The sequence below is a fragment of the Miscanthus floridulus genome, chromosome 8, assembly GCF_019320115.1.
Source record: "Miscanthus floridulus cultivar M001 chromosome 8, ASM1932011v1, whole genome shotgun sequence".
Taxonomy (NCBI): domain Eukaryota; kingdom Viridiplantae; phylum Streptophyta; class Magnoliopsida; order Poales; family Poaceae; genus Miscanthus; species Miscanthus floridulus.
In genome coordinates, this window is record NC_089587.1 from 3,140,553 (window position 1) to 3,162,791 (window position 22,239).

The following is a 22,239-nucleotide window of genomic DNA, read 5'->3' on the forward strand; positions in this document are numbered from 1 at the left end:
TCAACAAAGTCCAACATTCGGTAAGTCGCTGGCTCAACAGTGCTTCATTGGGAAGGTCATAACTCATCCATCCAGAGTGCGATTGACGTCAATGAGCACTTGATGGAAAGCTTGTTTGATAAGCTTTCAAATAGATCTAGTCTCATGCCAATATCACGTTGGCAAGGTCTTCAACTCATCAACAAATATTGTCATTGTTTCTATCGGGTGGTACGACATCGTCATGGGCTTGTTATTAACAGTTGGGACCCTGGCCCAAGTTAGAGCACATTCCAGGAACATGGAGAACACACCAAGGAAGCCCTTGGACGTCCTTCTCCTTGTCCACGGCCTTAGGAGGCCGGCAAGGGAGTCCAAGCCAAGCCAGAGGTCTAGTCCAACTCGAGGTTGAGTCTGCCTCAGCCTTCAGGAGCAGCCTGCAGTAAAACAAACACTCAGGACGTATCCGGACCCTATTTTTGACGATCCATATATGGACAGAAAGCTAATTTCATAAGATAACCAATGATTTTGATTTGAAGTGTAAATTCCACCAGTCAACTGTAATCATCGAAACAAGTCAGCATCCAGAATCTGTCAAGGTGTTGTATCACCGTCTTTTGGCTCGTTGGTCCGTATATCGTCTTAGAGCCCGATAGGGGCGTGCCCAAGGGGTGACGGACCTTAATCATCAGTAGTAGCCGTCCATGTTAGGGTTTGAGTTTTGCTTTAGATCAATCTGTCTTTGAACAGTCTCCGTTATCGGTTTGTGAAACCCCACATTCGAGTGCTTAATCATACATCCACAATTGCCACTATACTTGAGTTGCGTTTTATCTTGTTCTTACTTGTGTTCTTCGATTCATAGCAGGGATTAGTCTTCTTGGTGAGGTCAACCGGATTTTAACACTGTTGATAATCAGAGGAAATGTGGTTCTATGGTCGTTGCAGGGTTCGGGTCTTTGTGATCTAAAGCCGGATCGGTTTGTCACTCTCCACTAAATCGATAGTTATCTCGAACCTGATGGATGATCGAGAACCCCAGCCCCATCATAAAGTGGTTCATGTTTGACCAAGTTTCTATCTAAGAGTATTCATATTTATGGCTCCAAATCAATTTATTATGAAAATATATTTTGTAATTAATCTAATGATATTTATTTGATATCCTAAATATTGATATTTTTTAATCTATAGTTAGTCAAACTTAAGATACTAAAATATATATAAGACTATGCTAGAATTGCATTCTTTCTTAGACGGAGGGAGTACTTTCTTTCTCTTTTTGCATATTTGCATTTGGATCTCCTCTTTCTTCTTGTTCTTCCCCCACATCCTTTCACCTCTGGATCCGTCCATTGGATACGCGCATATCTTTCCATGTGATTGATCAACTTTCAATGCGAAAATATTGGGAGTTAAGATAAGGAATTATTGGAGAGAGTGGTTCTCTTAGTGATGTTGTTAGAGCATCTCCAATAGTTAACGAAACAATTGAAAGGTCCTAAATGACTAGAGGGGGATGAATAGCCTAATTAAAAATCTACAAAGCACTAGAGCAAACTTGTTTAGATAACTAAAAGGCTATAAAGTAATTTTGCTCTAGCTCTACAAAGCGTGAAGCAAGCCACCTACCGAATGCTAGTTTCTATGATCTCTATATCACACACAACCAACCAAACTATGTCTCTACTTCTACGACTAGTGTGCTAACTAAAATCAAGATACAACTAAATACAACTACCTACCACAACTAGCAAGGCAAGAAACAAGCTCTCTACATAATATATGTACTAGAAAGGTAAAGAGCAAGTGTAGGAGTGATACCAAACCAACAAGAGATAAATCAATCACAAGAATACCGCGATAACACAATGATTTATCCCCAAGGTTCGGTTGCTTGCCAACAACCTACGTCCTTGTTGTGACGACACACTCACTTGGTAGCTCACGCGCTAATAGGCATCACACATCTAGCCCTACACAAGAGCGTCGTAAGAACCAACACAAGAGAGGGTACTCAATGCCACGAGCAATCCACTAGAGTTGCCTTTTGTGAATCTCCCGCGGGGAAGGCACAAGAACCACTCACAATCACCACGATCGGAGCCGGAGACAAACACCACCCTCCGCTCAACGATCCCACTACACCAAGCCATCTAGGTGGCGGCAACCACCAAGAGTAACAATAATCCTGCAGCTTGATCACACGATCACTAGTGCCACTAGATGCTCCAACTCTAAGCAAATGCACTATGGATCACCTCCCAATCTCGCTTGAATGATGAATCAGTGAAGTAGACGAGTGGGAGGTGTTTCACAAGGCTCACAAGGGTGTATCAATGTTTCACAATGCCAAAAGAGTGAGCAAGAGCTGCTCAACACTTTTAATAGAGCCCCCAAAGCTCAAGTAGTCGTTAATCCCCTCACTGTGCTTTCCACGGGGACATCGAACACGAGTATTGTTCACATCAAACAAAATCCACAGTGTCCATTGTATCGCTCGTTGACACGTGTACTAGCCATTTGATTGTAGTTGTTGCCGCCCAATGGTCGAGTCCACGCCCTGTTGTCCGATGGTACATTGGACAAATGCGTCGCCAGTGTCCGATGCGCTCTAGAGACATTCTAGAGAGCACCTAGAGCCATCGAACGCGTTCGATGAGCCACATCCTTGGACAAACATCCAGTGTCCAATGCTCTTTGACTGACTTGGTCCACGGATGAACAATTTCAGCATTTTGTCCGATGCTCCTTCACGCCAATGTCTGATGTCTACGCTTCATGTCCAAAGAATTATTTGCTCAAATAGAGAGCACCCAATTCACATTGGACACAAAGTCTCTGCCGCCTTAGCGTTTGACATCAGACACAAGGAAGATTTGTCCGATGCCTGCGGCTGTTGTGTCTGATGCTCCCTGAGTTTCTCCTTCTCTTCCAAGACTTCAACCCATGTGAAATGTGCTACCTCCAAGTAGTTATTCTGAGCACTCTTGTTTCTACATTGAATGCTTGCATGCTGTGATGTTTGACAACTATGAAACAATTTCAGTAGATAAGGTTTTGGCTATGCATCGTTTCTCTACAAAGGTTTTATGGACTAATTCAACAATACCAGTCACATATTAGCTAGAATGTATGGTATTAAAATAGACATTTACATGCAAGAAAAAAAGATTGTTCCCTGTTTCTGTTTTTTCTTTGGTTTCTTGCTTAAAATCTCTCAACATTCTTCTACAAGTTTATAGTTGCTGATTTTGATGTGCTGGAAAAAAATTGCGCAATGAGACAATACTGGATTAGTAAAAATAACAATTTGAGAATTTGCATGGTTTCGGTTCTAGCACGACGGTAGTTGTGCAATAGTAGGGCAGTCACAATGACCTGATTTGTACTACAGATTTGTACTACAGCTTGATTTCCACGTAGGTTCATTCAGTTTCTACAGAGATGAAAGTCATATTCCTGTTCCTATAGGTCATGCTAAAAGATTCACAAGTTGTAGGTTCAATCAAGTCGTTCTAATGATCTGTTTGACATTTCTGTTAAGCTTCCATTTTTGTGCATACATTTGTTACTGTGAACTGAATCTGAAAGATACTATGAAATGAGCATTATATGTACCATATGCTAAACCATAGGCTTGCATCTATACTTGAGACATCAATATTGAAAACTGCTGCTTTTGGTTTGACCTACTAATAATTGGCTACTTTTGGTTTGACCCTACTAATAATATTGAAAACTGCTACTTTCAGTTTCACCATACTACTTTCGGTTGAGACATCTATACTTTCCTTATGGCGTTCCTGGATACTTGATCTCCTGCAGGCAACCACACCTCACTACAAGTAACAGGCATCCTATAAACTGAAGCTGAGAACTGAAGCTACTCTGTTGCCTGTCGGAACAATAAATCTACAAACTGCTCATTATAAGGTTTTTTATATTGGCTAATTCCTTTGCTGATTTGCCAGTTTGCCTGTTTGACAGTAAACACACTTTGTGATAGATTGATGTTTTAGTGTTTCTCCCCTTAGACTGATGTAGTACTAATAATTGGCTAAAATAAATAGTAATGTGAAATACACTTGAAAACATAAAATGCCATGATTTCTTTTCCTTTGTTCAAATATGCTCTGCAATAAAGGCACTTTGTGACAGATTGATGTTTTAGTGTTTCTCAACTTAGATACACAGATAGCTTTTGTCCTGTTGATCGCCACTTGGTTACAACTGACACAACTAGCAGTAGTTTATTAAACCGAAGATCCACCCTAACTTAAGCTAATTGGTTATTTGTATTCGGATCTGATCTAATTACATTTGTGTATATGTATTATGCCTGCTAACTTTGACCATTTTTAGAGATTAATTTTTAATTGAAACTAGGGATTAATTTTGTGTCCAGCTTCATCACAATGGAACCTATGCAAAATAATGAAGGTTGTACACCATTTGAAGACTTGACAAACACCATCAATGGAGGTAATTGTTTATACTCATATCCATAGACGCTTTCACTTGTATTATTTGTAGTAATTAAGTAAATATCTATCAACTTATTTTCAAATAGGTGACCAGACAACATCAAATTCACAAGTGCAAGTTGATGAACGTGCGCAACATAAAATGGAAAGAGAAAAAGCACGACATGCATCCGTGACTCAAGAAGAAAGGGATGAAAAAAATAAAAAACTTAGGGAAAAGCATCATCATACAAAGGTGGAAACTACACTAGTTGTTGGGTCGAGAGGTCCACCGCAAACAAATTTTAACAACCAAACATAGAACAAACATTTGTTCTCATATAGATACATTATCATTAATTATTATCTAAACAGGTGTTGGGGTTGAATCAAACAAGGAAAACATGGATGCCACCAAGCTAAAAAGGAAAGGGAAAAGGCACGATTGGCGGCAATGACCCAGGAAGAAAGAAATGAAAAAAATAGAAAGCGTCATGAACGATATCATCAGAAAAAGTAGGTAAACCTGATTTTGCTTTTCTGAATTCAGTATTGCCATTTTTAGTTTATTTAATATATAGTGATGTATATGTTTTAAATGTATCTGTTGTACCAGTTGGAGTTGAATCAACCATGGAAAGCACTGATGGCTATGAAGATAGTGACTGGCTACATCGAAACAACTCATACAATCCCATGCAGATTGATAAAGATAACACATGTACCATTTTGTTTTTTTTGTTCCTAATACTAATTATTTTTTCTTGTGTTTGTATGATGCCAATGCCAAGGTTAATATCATGTTATTATATATATGTAGATGAATACTTCGGTAGATGTATAGATCAAAGTGGCATGATTAACTTGACTAATGCATCACCTGATCTAAACCCAGGTACATTGTTTTTTTCATTAATGTTATCTATTTGAGAAGAAAAAGCGTAGTGGGCAACCCAATTGTGGTTCATGACAGTGTAATAAGGAATTAATGTTCTTGCAAATGTGCCCTTCTATATTTTATTTGAGACCATACTTTTTATTATATATAGGTGTTGTAAATGCATCTAGTTCCATCGACAATATTGTCACATGTCCAAAAGAGCGTAAGCGTGAGCTAGATAGAGCATGAAGGGCTACAATGTCTCCTGAACAAAAGACGCTATTAAATAAGAGACGGCGTGACTTGTATGCACAGAAAAATGTTGCAAGAAAACTACAAATGACTCCACAAGAGGATGTGAAATGAAAAGAGAGCAAGAGAAACTACAATAGGATGGTGAGAGAACACCGAGCCAACAATTTGCATCCGGACTCAATAGCCATGGAGAGCCCTTACTTTAACCCTCAACTTATTTTCCCTTCTTCACCTCAATCGCCTAAAGCGCCTTCACACGATATGGAAATACCCAAATTGAGGGGCACGCCTATTGACGTCGCGTCTATTGTAGTTCAAAATCCAGAAGTCCAGACCCCTGAATTGAGCCTACAGACCATACATAGGCATCGAGTGACCACTGGAGAGAGAAATTCCCTTCTATCCCGTCGCAATCAGGCTTTTGAAGCAAACATTGAAAGAAGGGCTAGAGGGTGTGCGGATGGAAAGTGCAATGATGCGAACAACCCGACTCAACCGAGTGTGGTTTACAACGGTAATTATGTATATTATACATATTGTCGTCACTTTCACCTTTACTCTTCTATTCCAAAAACTCATACCATTTCTTACTACAGATGGTGTCACCAAGGAATCTCTAGTTCCACGACCTAATAGTTGGACAGGTACACAGACACAACAGTCCATAGTCAGCGGTACCTCTCCAATGCCTCCAAATGGTGCACAAGCTCATACACTAGACTCTATGGTCGATGATGGTATTTTCTTTATTAAATTTATCATTTTTTTTGTTTTTTGTAAGCCATTATGTTTCGTTCATCATATATGTGTCCGTGTTGCACAGACTATGATGAGCATGTCATATTTGAGGAGGACGAGGAAGATGATGCGATGTACTTTTTCACCAAACAAGGTACACCGCGTAAATGTCAAAACATTCTTTCACAAACTTTCTTTCAACGTGTAACACATCAACATTTTGTCAGAGGACGACGACGAGGGAACTGACGTCGAGCACGATGTTGACATGGATGAGCAAGAGAACAGTGAGCCTGATGTCCCAGATCCATACAACCGGGTTTATGCTAATGTCCCGTCAGAGTCGCACATGCTACCATCGGTACTTCTCTTTCACTTCTCTGTACTGCCACCTAGATCATATGACCACTAACATGTGAATCTATGGTGTCTACACATTCTATGCCCATGGCCAGATTTACCATAACATATGATCATTTGGTAAAGAGGATGGAGTCGAAAGGAGACACCTCGAGCTTTATTTTTATGACGACGATCCGTCCCTTGAACATCGGATGAGCAAGTGTCATGAGCAATGCGCCCAAAAAGACAAAGAAGTCATAGAGCAATTGGTTAGGATCTTTAATGGGAATCCCTACTCTCAACAACTAAGGAGTATGGGACATGTTGAAAACCTTAAGGATTACCGTGTCGAGTTGAACCTTGACCAGCGGCTCGACCAGAGAACATATAACGTGCCATTGACATCAGAGGTGGCCACTGTCTAGGTTGAGGGGAGTGAGCGTCTAGGCCAATTCGAGCATAGTGTTCTCCTACAAGGGAAGGATCGGTCTATACACGACATCTGATCATATAATGTGTGCTACGACCCACTATCATACCCGATATTCTTTTCAAGGGCTGAGCTCGGGTGGCACAATTGCATTCCAAAAGTAGGTGTGACTATGGCTCAAGTTGAGAAAGCTTGAGCAATCCACAAAAAGCGTGCTGAGAATGCTGACAATGATGATGATGGAGGTAACTTGAACTCTTTTCAATAATGCAATATAAACTCTTGTCTGTACTCATGATAATAATTCAAATAATGTCTCCTCGTAGAACCTGTTGGGAATACATGTGTCTCTGTGCGTGACTACTATTGCTACAAGTTCTAGATGTGGCCAAGGATATTTAATCCAATACTCTTTGGCGGTCGTCTTTTCCAGTAAGTTGCCATCGACACCTACATCAAGATTGAGAGCTCACGTTTAGACTACATGAGGAACAATCAGGATACTTTGAGGGCTGACCTATACCAAGGCCGGGTGGACAGCATGCATTCAGGTGAAGGATCTGCTGAGAATGTTGGAAGGTGTACTGTCCTATCTTCATCATTCATCGGAGGACCCCATGATATGAGGCACCGGTGAAAGGTCCTTGTTTGGTTTTAGTAATTGAGTGACAACCTTAGGTGGACTAATATGTGTTTGAGTGAGATACATAGGTGATTAGTCCACAGATACATGTGTGTGAGCAATACATGCCATGATAGTGAAAATGGCTTGAACTTGTTGCAAGGCTCACACATGTGATGAAGGAGCACATTGCACATGAGACATGACATTGAGTCATGTGATCAAGGTGGAGAAGATCAAGACATGGCTTGGCTCGACAGACCAGTTGCAAGTGTAAAGGGCAAATTGAATCATGACTTGGCGCCGATGGACCGAAGCAACGGTGAAGAGCAAGTGAAGTCAAGATCGATGAACCAGTATGGTCACATGATGATATGAAGTGGATCAAATCATTTGTGATTGGTTGGTGCATGTGTTGCATCAACATTGGAAGCGATGGAATGGAATGCACAAAGCAAAGGTATAACCTAGGGCATTTTATTTCACCAGTCATAGGTGTGTAGATAAGTTTATGACCCGGTTTAGGATAGATGGTCGTACTATCAAGAGGGGCAAACTTATTTGCATATCAGTCATCTAGTGCCACTTGAGCGATCTAACTTTGCATACATGTTAGAATTGAGTGGCGTAGTGAAAGAAGTGACTAACCCTTTGGGAAATGTTTGTGAAAAGCTAACACACGTGCACAAGTTGGTGAACACTTGGTGGTGTTAGCACATTTGCAAAGGCGAAGAAGTTGGTGAAGAAAAGGAGATGAACTCAGGCTCGGGTGCTACCTGGGTGGCACTGCCACCCCTTGTCTGGTGCACCGCCACCCCTATGGCGGTGACCGGCTGGGAGGCCAAGAGCAGCGTGTTGCCCTATGGGCACCGCCGTGGATTGTTCGGTGGCACCGCAACCTCTAGGGCAGTACCCATTTGGACTTGGCCAAGTGCAGCAGGAGTCAGGGTGGTCACCGTTAGTGGCGGCGTGCACCGCCTCAGGCGCGATAGTGCATCGCCGAGTGCAGTCCGGTGCCACCGCTGCTTTTCGGCAGAAAGTAGAGGAAGACGAGGGGGTCACCACATAGGCACTGCCATGCCTAGGGCGGTGCACCGCCCTATTTTTCCCAAGGGCAAGGGTTTCGCAGGGTTGGCCTGGGTGGTCCCCGCCACCACTAGGGCGGTGCCACCGCCACCCCTGTCCGGTGACTAATGGCTAGTTTCTAGCCGTTGGAATTCGACCGTTGGGAGGGGCACCGTCGTGTCCGGTGCCCTCGCAGAAACCAGCAGCTTTGCTCCAACGACTCTATTTAGCTTGGGGGCTATAAATAGAGGTAGAGCTCGGCCATGGGCTAGTTGTTGAGCACCCTTAAGCCTTGGTGGCTTGTGTAGGTGTGCTTGGATGCCCTCTAACTCACTTGTGCTTGCAAGAGTGCGATCCGATTGCGAGTGAGTGTGATTCTAGTGCGTTGCATTGAGTGGCACTAGGTGATCGAGTTGTAAGCCGGTGGTGCTTGTTACTCTTGAAGGTTGCCACCTCCTAGACGACTTGGTGGTGGTCTTCGTCGAAGCCCACGAGAAGATTGTGTGGTGCTCCAGAGAAGTGATTGTGAGGGGTGTTGTGCTCACCCCGCAGGAGCCATGAAGAGCAACTCTAGTTGAGTAAGACGCGAAGGGCGACAAGTGGTCTAGCCATGCTAAGTGCTAGAGCCTATGGTAATCACTCCACGTGGGAGAGTGTGACTTGTGGGTCACCACTAGCAAGAGGACCGGTGGCAACCTTGGAGCTTGTCTCAACGGGTATTAGCGTGTTCGCAAGCACGTGAACCTTAGGATAAAAATCACTGTGTCAACATTGTCTCCATCATCTTCTCGGTGGTTTGCACTCCGCGCAACACAAACTTGTATTTACATTTCATATATTGTGCTTGTGTAGTTGCTCTTGTAATTAGTTAGCTTGTGTAGCTTGCTAGTTACCTTCTTGCTTGTGTAGCATAGAAGTAGCTCCCTTGTGTGGCTAATTTGGTTTTAGTAATCTTGTTAGTCACATTGCTTAGTTTGTGTAGCTAAGTAATTTACGCTCTCTAATTTGGCTTGTATAACCTTGTAATTGAGCATTGCTAGTGAGCTTAGGAGCTTTGTGCTTTTGCTTACTAGTTGTGTAGGAGCTCCGTTGGTTGCTTGAGTACTAGTTGCATAGGTTTATGTGACCTTGCTAACTAGAATTATTTAGGCGAGCTCTAGCTAGCCTGGCACCTTAGCTGCTTAATTAGTATCTTTGTAAGGTGCTAGAGAACTTAGAGGGGTGTAGTCTTGGTTAGACCGATAGTTTTAATTCCGCATTTGTTTCAGTTAGCCAGCGTGATTAAGTTTTACAAAGGACTATTCACCCCCCTCTAGTTCATCATCTCGACCCTACAGCCGGTTGATGGATGCAATGGCTCTGGTGAGAAAGTATGGTAAACTTGATATCTTCCCCACAATGACTTGCAACCCTAACTAGGACAAGATCAAGAGTGAACTTTATCCAGTCCAGATACCATAGGACCGTCCAGATCTCGTCACATGAGTCTTCAGAGCAAAGTTACAGGCGATGAGGAAAATATTGATGGAGAAAGACATACTTGGGAAGGTGAAGGCCTACATATATGTAGTGCAGTTCTAGAAGAGGGGCTTGCCGCATGCACACTTCCTGCTAATAATAGAACAGAAGTACAAGCTCACATGTCCTGAGCAATATGACATGATTATCACTGCAGAGCTACCAAATAAGAAGAAGTACCATGAGCTCTACAAGATGGTCACGAAGCATATGATGCATGGTCCCTACGGGACGCTTAATCCATACTGTCCGTGCATGGTGGACCGTGGTGCATGCAAGAACCATTACCCGCGTCCATTCTATGAGTCAACGTCATAGGGAAAGGATTCGTACCCCATCTATCGGCGACGCAATGACGGACGTATGGAAAAAGTCCGAGGCCGTTACCTGGATAATCAATGGGTCATCCCTTACAACCCTTGCCTGCTACATACCTTCAACTACCATATAAATGTTGAGGCCTGTGGCAGCATTAAACCAGTAAAGTATTTGTTCAAGTACATATACAAGGGACATGACAAGGCGTCGGTGGTGATGAGGGAGGCTAACAAAGCAGACGAGAAAGGGAACATTGATGAGATCAAGCAGTTTAGAGACACTCGGTGGGTGACGCCTCTAGAAGCACTATGGAGGATCTATGGCTTTGACTTGAGCAAGAAACATCCACCAGTATAGCAGCTGCACCTTCATCTACCCGGCATGCACATGGTGGCATTTCATAAACGGGACAAGGCTGAACAGATCATTAATAAGCCAGGTGTAGAAGAGTCAATGCTGACAGCATACTTCGAAGCAAACAGGCTGCATGAGGAAGCCCGCAGAATCTTGTATCGGGACTTCCTAGAGCATTTTACCTAGCAGTCTGATGGTAAATTCTAGCAGAAAAGGGAAAACTCTATTTTCCAAGTTGACAGACTCATCTCGACTCATCCTGCTGAGGGAGAACGCTATTTTCTTCGTGTTCTCTTAAACAATATTGCTGGTGCTACCTCATATGAACACCTCAGGACTATTGATGGCGTGCTACTACCTTCGTTCCATGAAGCTGCGAAAAGGAGGGGTCTAATCAAGGAAGACAATACACTAGATGAATGTCTAACTGAAGCTACTTTCTTCCAGATGCTTTCCTCTCTGCGAAGGCTATTTGCAACAATATTGGTATTCTGCGAGCCGAATGATGTGATGGGTTGTGGAAAAAACACTACGATGCAATGTCAGAGGACTACAGACGCAATAATCCATCCCCGGATCTAGTGCAACAGATGGTTTTGATAGACATTAAAAACATGTTGCATTCTATGGGAAAGGACATAAGGTCATTTTCTCTTCCAGATATTGATCACACATACAACAATGCCAGCCATATTCCTTGTGAGATTTTTGAAGAAGCTAGCGTCGAGCTAAATCCCGAAGACGTGCTATTGTGCAACTCGCTCAACGTCGAGCAAAGGTCTGCCTACAATGAGATAATGGCCGCTATCTACAGCAAACAAGGTGGGCTATTCTTTGTGGATGGACCTAGTGGGACGGGAAAGACCTTTTTGTATAGGATACTTCTCGCAAAACTACGTAGCCAGGACAAGCTTGCCGTGGCTACAGCTACATCTGGAGTCGCAGCGTCTATAATGTCAGGCGGGAGGATGGCCCACTCGTGTTTTAAGTTACCCCTCACTATCGAAGAGGGTGGTTGTTGTAGCTTCACAAAACAGAGTGGTACTACAAAGTTGCTACAGCAAGCAGCTCTCATAATTTGGGACGAGGCATCTATGACAAAGAGGCAAAATATGGAAGCACTAGACAACAACCTAAGGGATATAATACACCGGTCAGACCTACTATTTGGTGGAAAGACTATTGTCTTTGGGGGGGGGGGGGTTCAGACAGGTCCTCCCTGTTGTGCGAAAAGGATCCAGGGCTTAAATAGTCGGTGCTTCTCTACGAAGGTCGTATCTTTGGGAATCCATGTGCCACCTAAAGCTCTCCGCAACATGAGGGCTCAGAGTGACCCGTGGTTTGCAGATTATCTGTTGCGCATTGGTGGTGGAACGGAAGAGGTTAACGGAGATGGCGATGTACGTATTCCAGACGAGATCTGTGTCCCATACTCTGGTGATGCCGAGAAAGATCTTCATACATTGATCGACACCATCTTTCTAGATCTAAATGCAAACATGGCGGACAAAGACTACATCACCACCAGAGTGATTTTATCTACACGTAACGATTAGGTGGACATGATCAATATGAAAGTGATTGATATGTTCCAGGGCGGTGAGAAGGTGTATCACAGTTTTGACTCCGCAGTAGATGATCCACATAACTACTATCCATCGGAGTTCCTTAACATTCTGACCCCCAACGGACTGCCTCCACACGTCTTGAAGCTCAAGCTCGGGTGTCCTGTCATATTGCTTAGAAATATTGACCCTACCAATGGACTATGCAACGGTACAAGGCTGGTGGTGCGGGGGTTCCAAAGAAATACAATCGACGCAGAAATCGTGGTGGGGCAGCATGCTGGGAAGCGGGTATTCCTTCCTCGAATACTGCTATGTCTGTCTGATGACGAGATGTTCCCGTTCCAGTTTAATAGGAAGCAGTTTCCTATTAGACTAGCTTCGCCATGACGGTCAACAAGTCACAGGGCCAAACTATCCCGAACGTGGGTGTGTACCTGCCCGCACTGGTGTTCTCTCACGGTTAGTTGTGTGTTGCAATGTCTAGATCCACGTCAAGAGCAAATATTAAGATCCTTGCCCACCCGCCTGATGCGGATGCACAGGAGGAGGAGGCCAAAAGGATGGAGAAGAAAAATGCTAAAAAGAATGCCAAGGAAAAAAATTAAGAATGTGTCAAATAAACAAGGTAAGGATAAGAACACCCCAATAGTGGATGGAACTTTCACGAAGAATATTGTATTTAAGGAGGTTCTAACGCCATAGCGAGGTAACAGAACATTACTAATGCATACAATGCATTTTTCATTCAATTATATTGTACAAATATTATTTCACTAACGCCATATTTGTTGCTGTTTCTAGGTATTTTTAAATGGTTTATCAGACTCTACGCAGAGATGTCCAACTGGAAAAGTCTATACACAGTAGAGTTTGTGAGCTTGCGATACCGCGATCTCCATGACTGTGTTAATTTCACGAACTTAGCTCTTTTGGATTAAATGTCACTTTAATGTCATTATTTAATTTCAGTATTGTTATCTTATCGTGCGATCCATATGTTTTTAGTATAAAAGTTTAGCTATCCCATAGCAATGTACGAGCATGATACTAGTAATAAATTATGTACCACAAACCGTATGTATCTAAATTTTTAGAAGTAATCGTGGCACATTGCATTACCACTGAGAAATAATAAATTATGTACGACAAACCGTATATATCTACATTTCTAGAAGTAATCGTGGCACTGTTTGGACACCACATTCTAGATAATGTATGACAAGACAAACTACAAAACAAAGACACACAAGGATTTCCATGTGAAACTATGAGGCTAAGTGTAGGAAGTTAAACTAAAAACAAGACAAAATAATAAAGTTACACTTACCTACATGACTTGAGTTTCAAATGCTCAAAAAATAGTCAAATTGCTAATCTAAATTATTTTAGTGTTTATGTATTCCACCACCCGTCTTCAGATTGACAACTACATATTTGCTTGAGAAGTTATTGACCGTTGTGAGGTCACTTAATACAGGCTAGCAACATTAGTATAAAAGGCAAGCTTGAAGGATACTTGGCACATGTAGCCGATTGTATATTATCTAAAAAAAATGTAGCCGTTTGTATAAAAAACACACATGTAGTGCAGCTGGCACAGATACATGCCCGTCATAATGTTCAGGATTACTTTTATGTAAATGATCGAGTCGTACAGGTTTAGATAAGTAAATGAGTTTAAGGGTCTGCAAATGTCTAATAAGTCTAACAAGAATCTAAGTGTTTCTATCTAGAATATTGTCCAAATGCACCAGGATGGAGGAATATGGGAGCCTTGCTACCCATATGCTTGGTGTATCATTAGACATTCGTCATGACCTTTGCATTGTCTCCTTGGTTTTTTTTCACAGCGTATTTCAACAATTTAAGCTACTTGTTAATATCTCAATGAGATGTGGGTCTGTCATGGCTTTTAGATTTTTTACGAGTATGAAACTGCCGGCATTACTTTAGTTTGACAGTGAGATGTCTGTACTTGTACTTTGATCTTTACAGATACAGAGAATGTTTTTTTTTCTTTCTTGGAAGCTACCACACCTTCCGTCATGTTTTTTTAGAAAGACTCAGATAATATTATCTCTAGAAGCATAGTACAACAGTTTGGGAAACTACGCAGTAGATCAATTATCTTCATTAGATGTTTACTCTGAATTCTGATATTCAGTATTTTGTTAATTCAAAATACGAGTAACAAATTGAACCCAATTGACTGCTTATCTTGACAGGCCTTATTCATTAAAGAACAAAGATTCTCTGTAGCAAAGAATTGAATCTTTGCTACTGAATACTAACCACCTTATAGTTGGTTGCCTGTTATTGCAATTCATTTTCCCAGTGAGTGTTGTTACATGTTGTATTTTGTTGCAGTAGGTAGATGTGAAAAAAATATGAGTTTCTGTATTATCAGGGACGTTAGATTATACGACGGGATGTACTCCCCCTAGAGCACCAACCATGCATGACAGCATCAGGCTCAGGCAGGGGCGTAAGGCACAAGCTGATTTGACCACCCAAGCTCGACCGGCGAAATTTCCAATGAAATTAGGATAATGTTTTCTCGCGGGCATCTGTCCGTCCAGATGCCGCGCGCCACACTCCGCCTCGCCGCTTCTACCCGTGCTGCTCGCTCCGGCCTGCAACGCGTGCCTTGCCTGCGACACTTGCTCCCTCCCGTCGCTCGCCCTGCCCGTCGCGCGGCCCGCTCGCCGAGGATATCCCTCGCCGCGCCCCCATCTTGCGCACGTTGTGCCTCTTCTCTCGCCATCTCTCTCACTCCCTATCTCATGTCCGCTGACAACAGAGCTCCTCCCCGGCCTCTTCCCCAACCCCAACGTCGTGGGATGCCTCACCGCAGCCGTCCCTGTCGATGGCTGTTGGGCACACATGCCGGGGAGCCTCGGGTCATCCTTGGCCGAGCCAAGGGCACCCACGAGCGCGGCCAGATGCTAGTAGTGCTCATGCATCGCCGCTCACCACCGGCTTCCACCCCAGTAGCCGGAATCGACCGGCCCAGGCCTCCTCTCCCCTATGTTGCAAATGTATGTTTCAGGTGTTTCAGAGGTAATTGTTTGATATGGATATTACAAAAGTAAATTGGGGATCTTGCACATGTTGCATATGTTGCACGTGTTTCAGAGGCATGTTGCAAGGGTTTGTTCAGAATGTTTCATCTGTATGTTGCAAGTGTTTTGATCTGGATGTTGGAACAATATGTTCCAAATGTTTCGTATGTTTCAGTCTTATGTTGCAACAAGTGTTTTCTTCTTGCAAATTGTAAGTGTTTTATATGGATGTTGTATATGTTTCACGCATATGTTCCAAGTGTATGTTACAGATGTTTTATTTATTTCAGACGTACGTTGCATTAAGTGTTTTATATTGTTCGGAGAGTCAGGGGGCGCGGGGAGTGATGGTGGCATGACATGGGTGCCGGGAAATGGGGCCCGGCGAGCCGGTGGCCGGCGGACATGGCGCGGGCCGCGCTGGGGCTGGTGGTCGGTGCACGACGGGGCAGGGCCAACGGCCAGGCGGATGGGGGTAGGTCGAATCGAGGCAAGCGGGTCAGACTGCACGTGCGAGGCGAATTGTCCGGACGTGTGGGCACAGCGACTAAGGCAGGGTGCGCAGGCTGCGCGAGCGTCCGGACGCTAGCCATGGCGATAAAATTACCTTCTAACTAATCGTGTGTCTCGCAAACTGGAGGTTAGTAAAGTGTACTCCAAGGTTTTTGCATTCTACTAGCAGCGAGTTACTGTTAGGTTACATACGAGTCATTTCTGCTGATTTTGCTTCTGCAGTCGTTTCTATTTCTCCATCTACATTATACCTTTATGTCAGCAATTTACTGTTAGGTCATATTTGTGTCTTTTCAGTTGATTTTGCTTCTGCAATCGTTTCTATTTCTCATGACTTGGTTGTTGTCGTCATAATTTCTGATGAGGTACCACAGCTGGTGTGGTGCTGTCATAACAATCCCATTTCATATTACAGTAAGGTGCACCGTAACCACAGCGTTTTGTTAATTGCTAATTTCTTAGGATACTCATACGGACGACTCTGAATGAGTTGCTGGAGTTTGTAGTACAAATGGTTTGGGACAATGCGCTGAACTGCCAAAATCATACCTTGAGCTCAGTCATGCAGAGGCAATAGTTCTTCCTTAGAGATGCAACAAGAGTTTATTTCTTTCGGCCTGTATATGTAGCTTTTGGTTCACTGTAATTTGTGATATTGTGAGACCTGAGTGAGTGCTGTATGCCAATCGGATGGTTGGTTCTACGGTAGTAGATCTCAGATTTATTATTTGTGAATGGTTTGTCAATGCATGAATGATGATAATTATCTATGTAATAATCATAAAGAGAATTACCTGTGATACCACTTGATTAGAAAATTTCTCTACATTCCGGCCGGTGGGGCGCGCAAGAGTTTCTAGTTAGTATAAAAGGCAAGCTTGAAGGAACCATAGCTAATTATCAGTGCATATATAGTCATAGATGCATAAAGCCAAAATATGAGCTCCTGGGCATAAAAATGAATGTTGTTGAGCCCTGTTCAAAGTCTTCGTGTAAACTATAACAGTTAACTTGAAGCTATCTTAGTTTTCCTATCACTGAAAGCTGGCATCAGATGTCTCTGTGCATAACTCCACTCCGCCAACAATACATGAGACCAAGCTTTATTTGCATCGAGATTTTTCTCCTCGAAGCACAGAAAAGGACACATTTTTGTTAACTCCACCAACAATGTTGTCTAGGGTAGGAAGCGGGATCACCTTCTCACCAGAGAGAGCGTCGGCAACGGCTTGCGGCCTTGCGCGTGGTCCCAGCGGGTGGTGGAGCGGTGCAGGCGACGGAGCAGCAGGACACCGCCGATGACCACGAGCGCCATCAACACCGCGCCCCGGCCGCACCACCTCGCCACCAAGTATAGGTGGCTTTTGAGGACGAGCCGTAGCTCAGTTGGCTTGCTCGCTGTGGTTTGAGCGGCCGGTCCTGGGTCCAGGAGCCTCACCTCGGAGTTTTAATTACAGAAATTAATAATTTCGGTTGTCTCTCACATAGTTATGCCACAATGGTCAAATGATGTGCCCGCCACACTTAGAGTCTAGTTGTAGGTTTGTTTGTATACCGTGTGTGTGAAGTGTGCGTGTGTGGTGGTGTGTGTCTGTATCTACTATAGCTGTACTTTAAAGATGAGGGGCAAGAAAAAGTATAGGTGGCTTTTTAATATTTTTTAATCAATATTTTAATAATTACTGCTTTTAGAAAAGTTTTACAAATGTGACCTTTGGTCACGTCAGTGTGGCTGGCGCGATAGTATCGCACTGTCACACCACATGCATTGATGTAATGTGGCGTGGACGGGAGACTTCTTCCTACGAGTCATCACACAGTTAACCTTTCTCAAATTTCAAGTTCAGTATGGACAATACATTAGTTCAGATATAAAGCTCTCAATATTGCATTACAAATATGTTTTCTGTCTATATGTGCATACCAAAAACTTGCCCTGTGTCGTACTTCCGTATGTTTCGGCTTGAGATCAAGTAACTAATGATTAGGGAGCAAGATGGTTAAAGATAATATTATTTTATTTTTGATAGCATACAAAGTAAGCATTCTTCACTGACTTAGCATGATACAGCGCCTAACATCTAAATTATGTAAACGCGGCTGGAAAGTGGAAACATATCTTGAAGCAGAGGCGTAACAAAGACAGTTAGCTTTCTGAATTCACCCGAGGCACAATAATATATCTGCTGTAAAAAATATTTTCCATGGGTTTTACATATAATAAGAGGATAAAGTTATGCCGCGACCGGTCGCGCGATTGGGGAATCGAGCAACCGTCTTCCTCCTCGCGCCGCTCTGCTTACTCCACCCCTGACCAGCAGTTGCCTCGCCGCCGGCCACGCCGCCCCCGTCCCTCAACCCTGCCCTCCCCTAACCTCCGCTGCGACGCCTCCGTCAGCATCGTCCTCACCTCTGCCCCCACCACCAGCGGCCGGTGGCTCCCGCCCCCGCCCTCGACCCTGCCCTCCTTTAATCGTAGGCCAGGCAGGTCACCGACAAGCTCCGCTGCCAGCCCCACCCAACCGCCGTCTCCCGCCGCCCCGCCCTACCGCCGTGTCGCCCGCCACCACCGCCGTGTCACGCCCCCCCCCCCCCCCCCAAAACGCCCTTCTAAGTCCGCCAGAGATGGAGAAGAAGAGAGGGAGAGCATGGGAGCGGAGCCGCGCCGTCACGCTAGAGCACGATGGTCGCGTATTTGCAATACTAAAACCAACTTAGTCTTTTCTACGAGCAAATTCAATCTTTAAATGCAACTTAAATAGATAAATGCTGCTTTTTTCCTGCACTTACACCTTAAATTCCCGCGGCAACATGAGGGGACTAAAACTAGTATATTAAGATAGTAGTAGGAATTTAAACAGGAGTATGTGCTCGTATAGTTGCTAAATTGTTTCAAGTCAATACTACTTTTCTAAACGAAAGCAAATGTGAAAGGTGTGAGCCAATCACATCGCTCCCTAGCATGTTGCTCGGGCCCACATGATCCGTAGTAGTCTGGCACTGTCCTCGTCGGCAGAATGGCAACGTGCCCGCCCCTTGTTGCTTGTGCTTGTCCAGCCTGTGTGGGCTTCCACACGCTGGCAACTGACACTGTACTCTTTGTCTCGCTCCTCCCCACAGCTACAACATTACATAACGGATATCGGAGCGTGATGATCCATCGATGGAGCTGAGCTGAGCTCACCACCACCACACACGGGAGATAGCTAGCTAGCAAGCCAGCAGCGACGACTTGGCAGCTAGCTAGCTAAGCCATGCTGCCGTCCTTCGTGTCGCCGACGGCGAGCGCGTCGGTGACGCCTCCGCCGCGGCCGATACCAGGCAGCTACGGGCCCCCGGTGCTGGGCCCGCTGCGGGACCGCCTGGACTACTTCTGGTTCCAGAGCCAGGACGAGTTCTTCCGGAAGCGCGCGGCGGCGCACCGCAGCACCGTGTTCCGCACCAACATCCCGCCCACCTTCCCCTTCTTCGTCGGCATCGACCCGCGCGTGGTCGCCATCGTCGACGCCGCCGCCTTCACCGCGCTCTTCGACCCGGACCTCGTCGACAAGCGCGACATCCTCATCGGGCCTTACAACCCGGGCACCGGCTTCACCGGCGGCACCCGCGTCGGCGTCTACCTCGACACCGAGGAGCCCGAGCACGCGCGCATCAAGACCTTCGCCATGGACCTCCTCCACCGCAGCGCCCGCAGATGGCCCGTCGATTTCCGCGCCGGCGTCGGCGCCATGCTCGACACCGTGGACGCCGAGTTCGCCGGCAAGGCCACCGACGACAAGCCCTCTGCCAGCTACCTCGTCCCGCTGCAGCAATGCATCTTCCGGTTCCTCTGCAAGGCGTTCGTCGGCGCCGACCCGTCCGCCGACTGGCTGGTGGACAACTTCGGCTTCACCATCCTCGACATCTGGCTGGCGTGGCAGATCCTGCCCACCCAGAAGGTCGGCCTCGTCCAGCCGCTGGAGGAGCTCCTCATCCACTCCTTCCCGCTGCCGTCCTTCCTCATCTGGCCGGGCTACTACCTGCTCTACCGCTTCGTCGAGAAGCACGGCGCCGAGGCCGTCGCCTACGCCGAGACGCAGCACGGCATCGGCAAGAAGGACGCCATCAACAACATCCTCTTCGTGCTCGGCTTCAACGCCTTCGGCGGCTTCTCCGTCTTCCTGCCCTTCCTCGTCGCCAAGGTCGGCGACGCCGCCGACGCCACGGGGCTGCGCCCGCGCCTGCGGGAGGAGGTGCGGCGCGCCATGGACAAAGACCCCGACGCCGACCTCGGGTTCGCCGCCGTCCGGGAGTCCATGCCGCTGGTGCGGTCCACGGTGTACGAGATGCTCCGGATGCAGCCGCCCGTGCCGCTGCAGTTCGGCCGCGCGCGCAGGGACTTCGTGCTGCGCTCCCAAGGCGGCGCCGCGTACCAGGTGTCCAAGGGCGAGGTGCTGTGCGGGTACCAGACGCTGGCGATGCGGGACCCCGAGGTGTTCGACCGGCCCGAGGAGTTCGTGCCAGAGCGGTTCCTTGGCGGCGACGGCGCTAAGCTGCTGCAGCACCTCTTCTGGTCCAACGGACCAGAAACGGCGCAGCCGGCGCCCGGGAATAAACAGTGCGCCGCCAAGGAGGTGGTGGTGGACACGGCGTGCATGCTGCTGGCCGAGATGTTCCGGCGGTACGACGACTTCGTGGTGGAGGGCACATCGTTCACCAAGCTCGTCAAGCGGCAGCCTTCTCCCAGCTTGTCGCCGGCAGCCGCAGCCGGAGCGCAACAGTGACATAGGAGGATCGGTGACCACGTCGTCGCCGTCTCGCCGATGCCGGCCGAGTAGTAACGTGTAGAGGCCCTCCTTGTCATACATACTCTGTGTTCGATGGATCGGTGTCTCACCCGGCTGTTGATAATAAAAACGCTTGTGCAATTGCAAAAGTGTGTGGATGGATACGTAGGCAGGACACACTTGTATAGTGAATTCATTAGTGATGCTATTGCTGCTGCAAACAAATTAAATGAACATCATCTCCTCCTCAAATGTCTTGTTTCTAGTCTCCCTTGTATCTTACTTTGAACTTTTGGTTTACTTTTTCATGGCCTGTTGTCTAATTCATTTTGACCATTTATTTTCAACCAAAAATACAAAGGTTTTTTTTTATATAAAGGCTAAAAAAGCTCATAGGATTATTGAGAGTACTTCTCAAAACAAAACTATGCAAATATTTTTTGATCAGTTTTAGAAGTTTGATATATACTCCAATCCCTCCACCCCAAAAAGATTGTGCATCTCATTCATTTCGAGGAGTCAAACTAAGTCCAAGAAAAAATATACAAAAAAATTAGTAATCTTTGTGATGTATAATAAGTATCATCCGACTTATAATTTAATATCTTTTTAATAAATACAAGGTTATATATCTAGTAAAAATTTAAAAAATCTGACTCATCCAAATGTGAGATATGCAAAAAAAATTTCAAAAAACGGAGTGAGTAAAAGACATCACGTATCATGTATGACTAGAGAGAGTATCGTACTATCAAGTACAGTAATATGACAGAAAATATCAAGTAAGTATTTATCATCAGGTGGAGGATATTTACTTTTACGAATTTCCTCATGAAATGACGTGCATATACACAGTGCATTCATTTATTCATTTAATGCAGGAAAGAAAATCTAAATTAGGAGAATGGGAAGGGAGGCGATCGAGATACTGGAGCGAGAGGACAGAAACCAAAGCAAGAAACACGAGGCGAGTAAGAACAAGAAGAGGAACAGTCCACAGGCAGCAGCTGATTGGATGACGTTTCGTCTCTTGCGATTGGCGATGTGAACACGAGAGGGATGTGGAGGAACGCCTCATGCTTGCACGGACAGTGTGACTCCTGTTCAGACGCGCGCGGGAACCGTCCATCTCTACGCAAAATTCAGCTCCACTTAGCAGTTCGAAGCAAGCTATAAACAGTGTTGACAGCAAAAAGTGGCCAAAACGTGTAATGGACTCCATCACGAGGTTCTGAGCGTCAAGATAATCAAAACGACGTTTGAATCATCGTATTTGGAGCCCTTACGAAGAAAAGGAGTTTTGCACTCAATCTGCCAAAACCGACCTAACTTACTTATTATAAGAGTCTCTGTCGGGTTC

At 45.2% G+C, this 22,239-nt stretch overlaps 1 protein-coding gene and 1 pseudogene across 1 annotated transcript; both read left to right on the forward strand.

Moving 5' to 3' along the window:
* Window positions 1-4,921: 4,921 nt before the first annotated feature.
* Window positions 4,922-12,925, forward strand: LOC136478523 (uncharacterized; annotated as a pseudogene).
* Window positions 12,926-19,247: 6,322 nt separating this feature from the next.
* LOC136470899 (probable inactive linolenate hydroperoxide lyase) lies at window positions 19,248-21,020 on the forward strand. The gene has a single exon (XM_066468629.1). It carries the CDS (start codon window positions 19,368-19,370, stop codon window positions 20,874-20,876), a length of 1,509 nt encoding a protein of 502 aa, XP_066324726.1. The 5' UTR covers window positions 19,248-19,367; the 3' UTR covers window positions 20,877-21,020.
* Window positions 21,021-22,239: the final 1,219 nt, after the last annotated feature.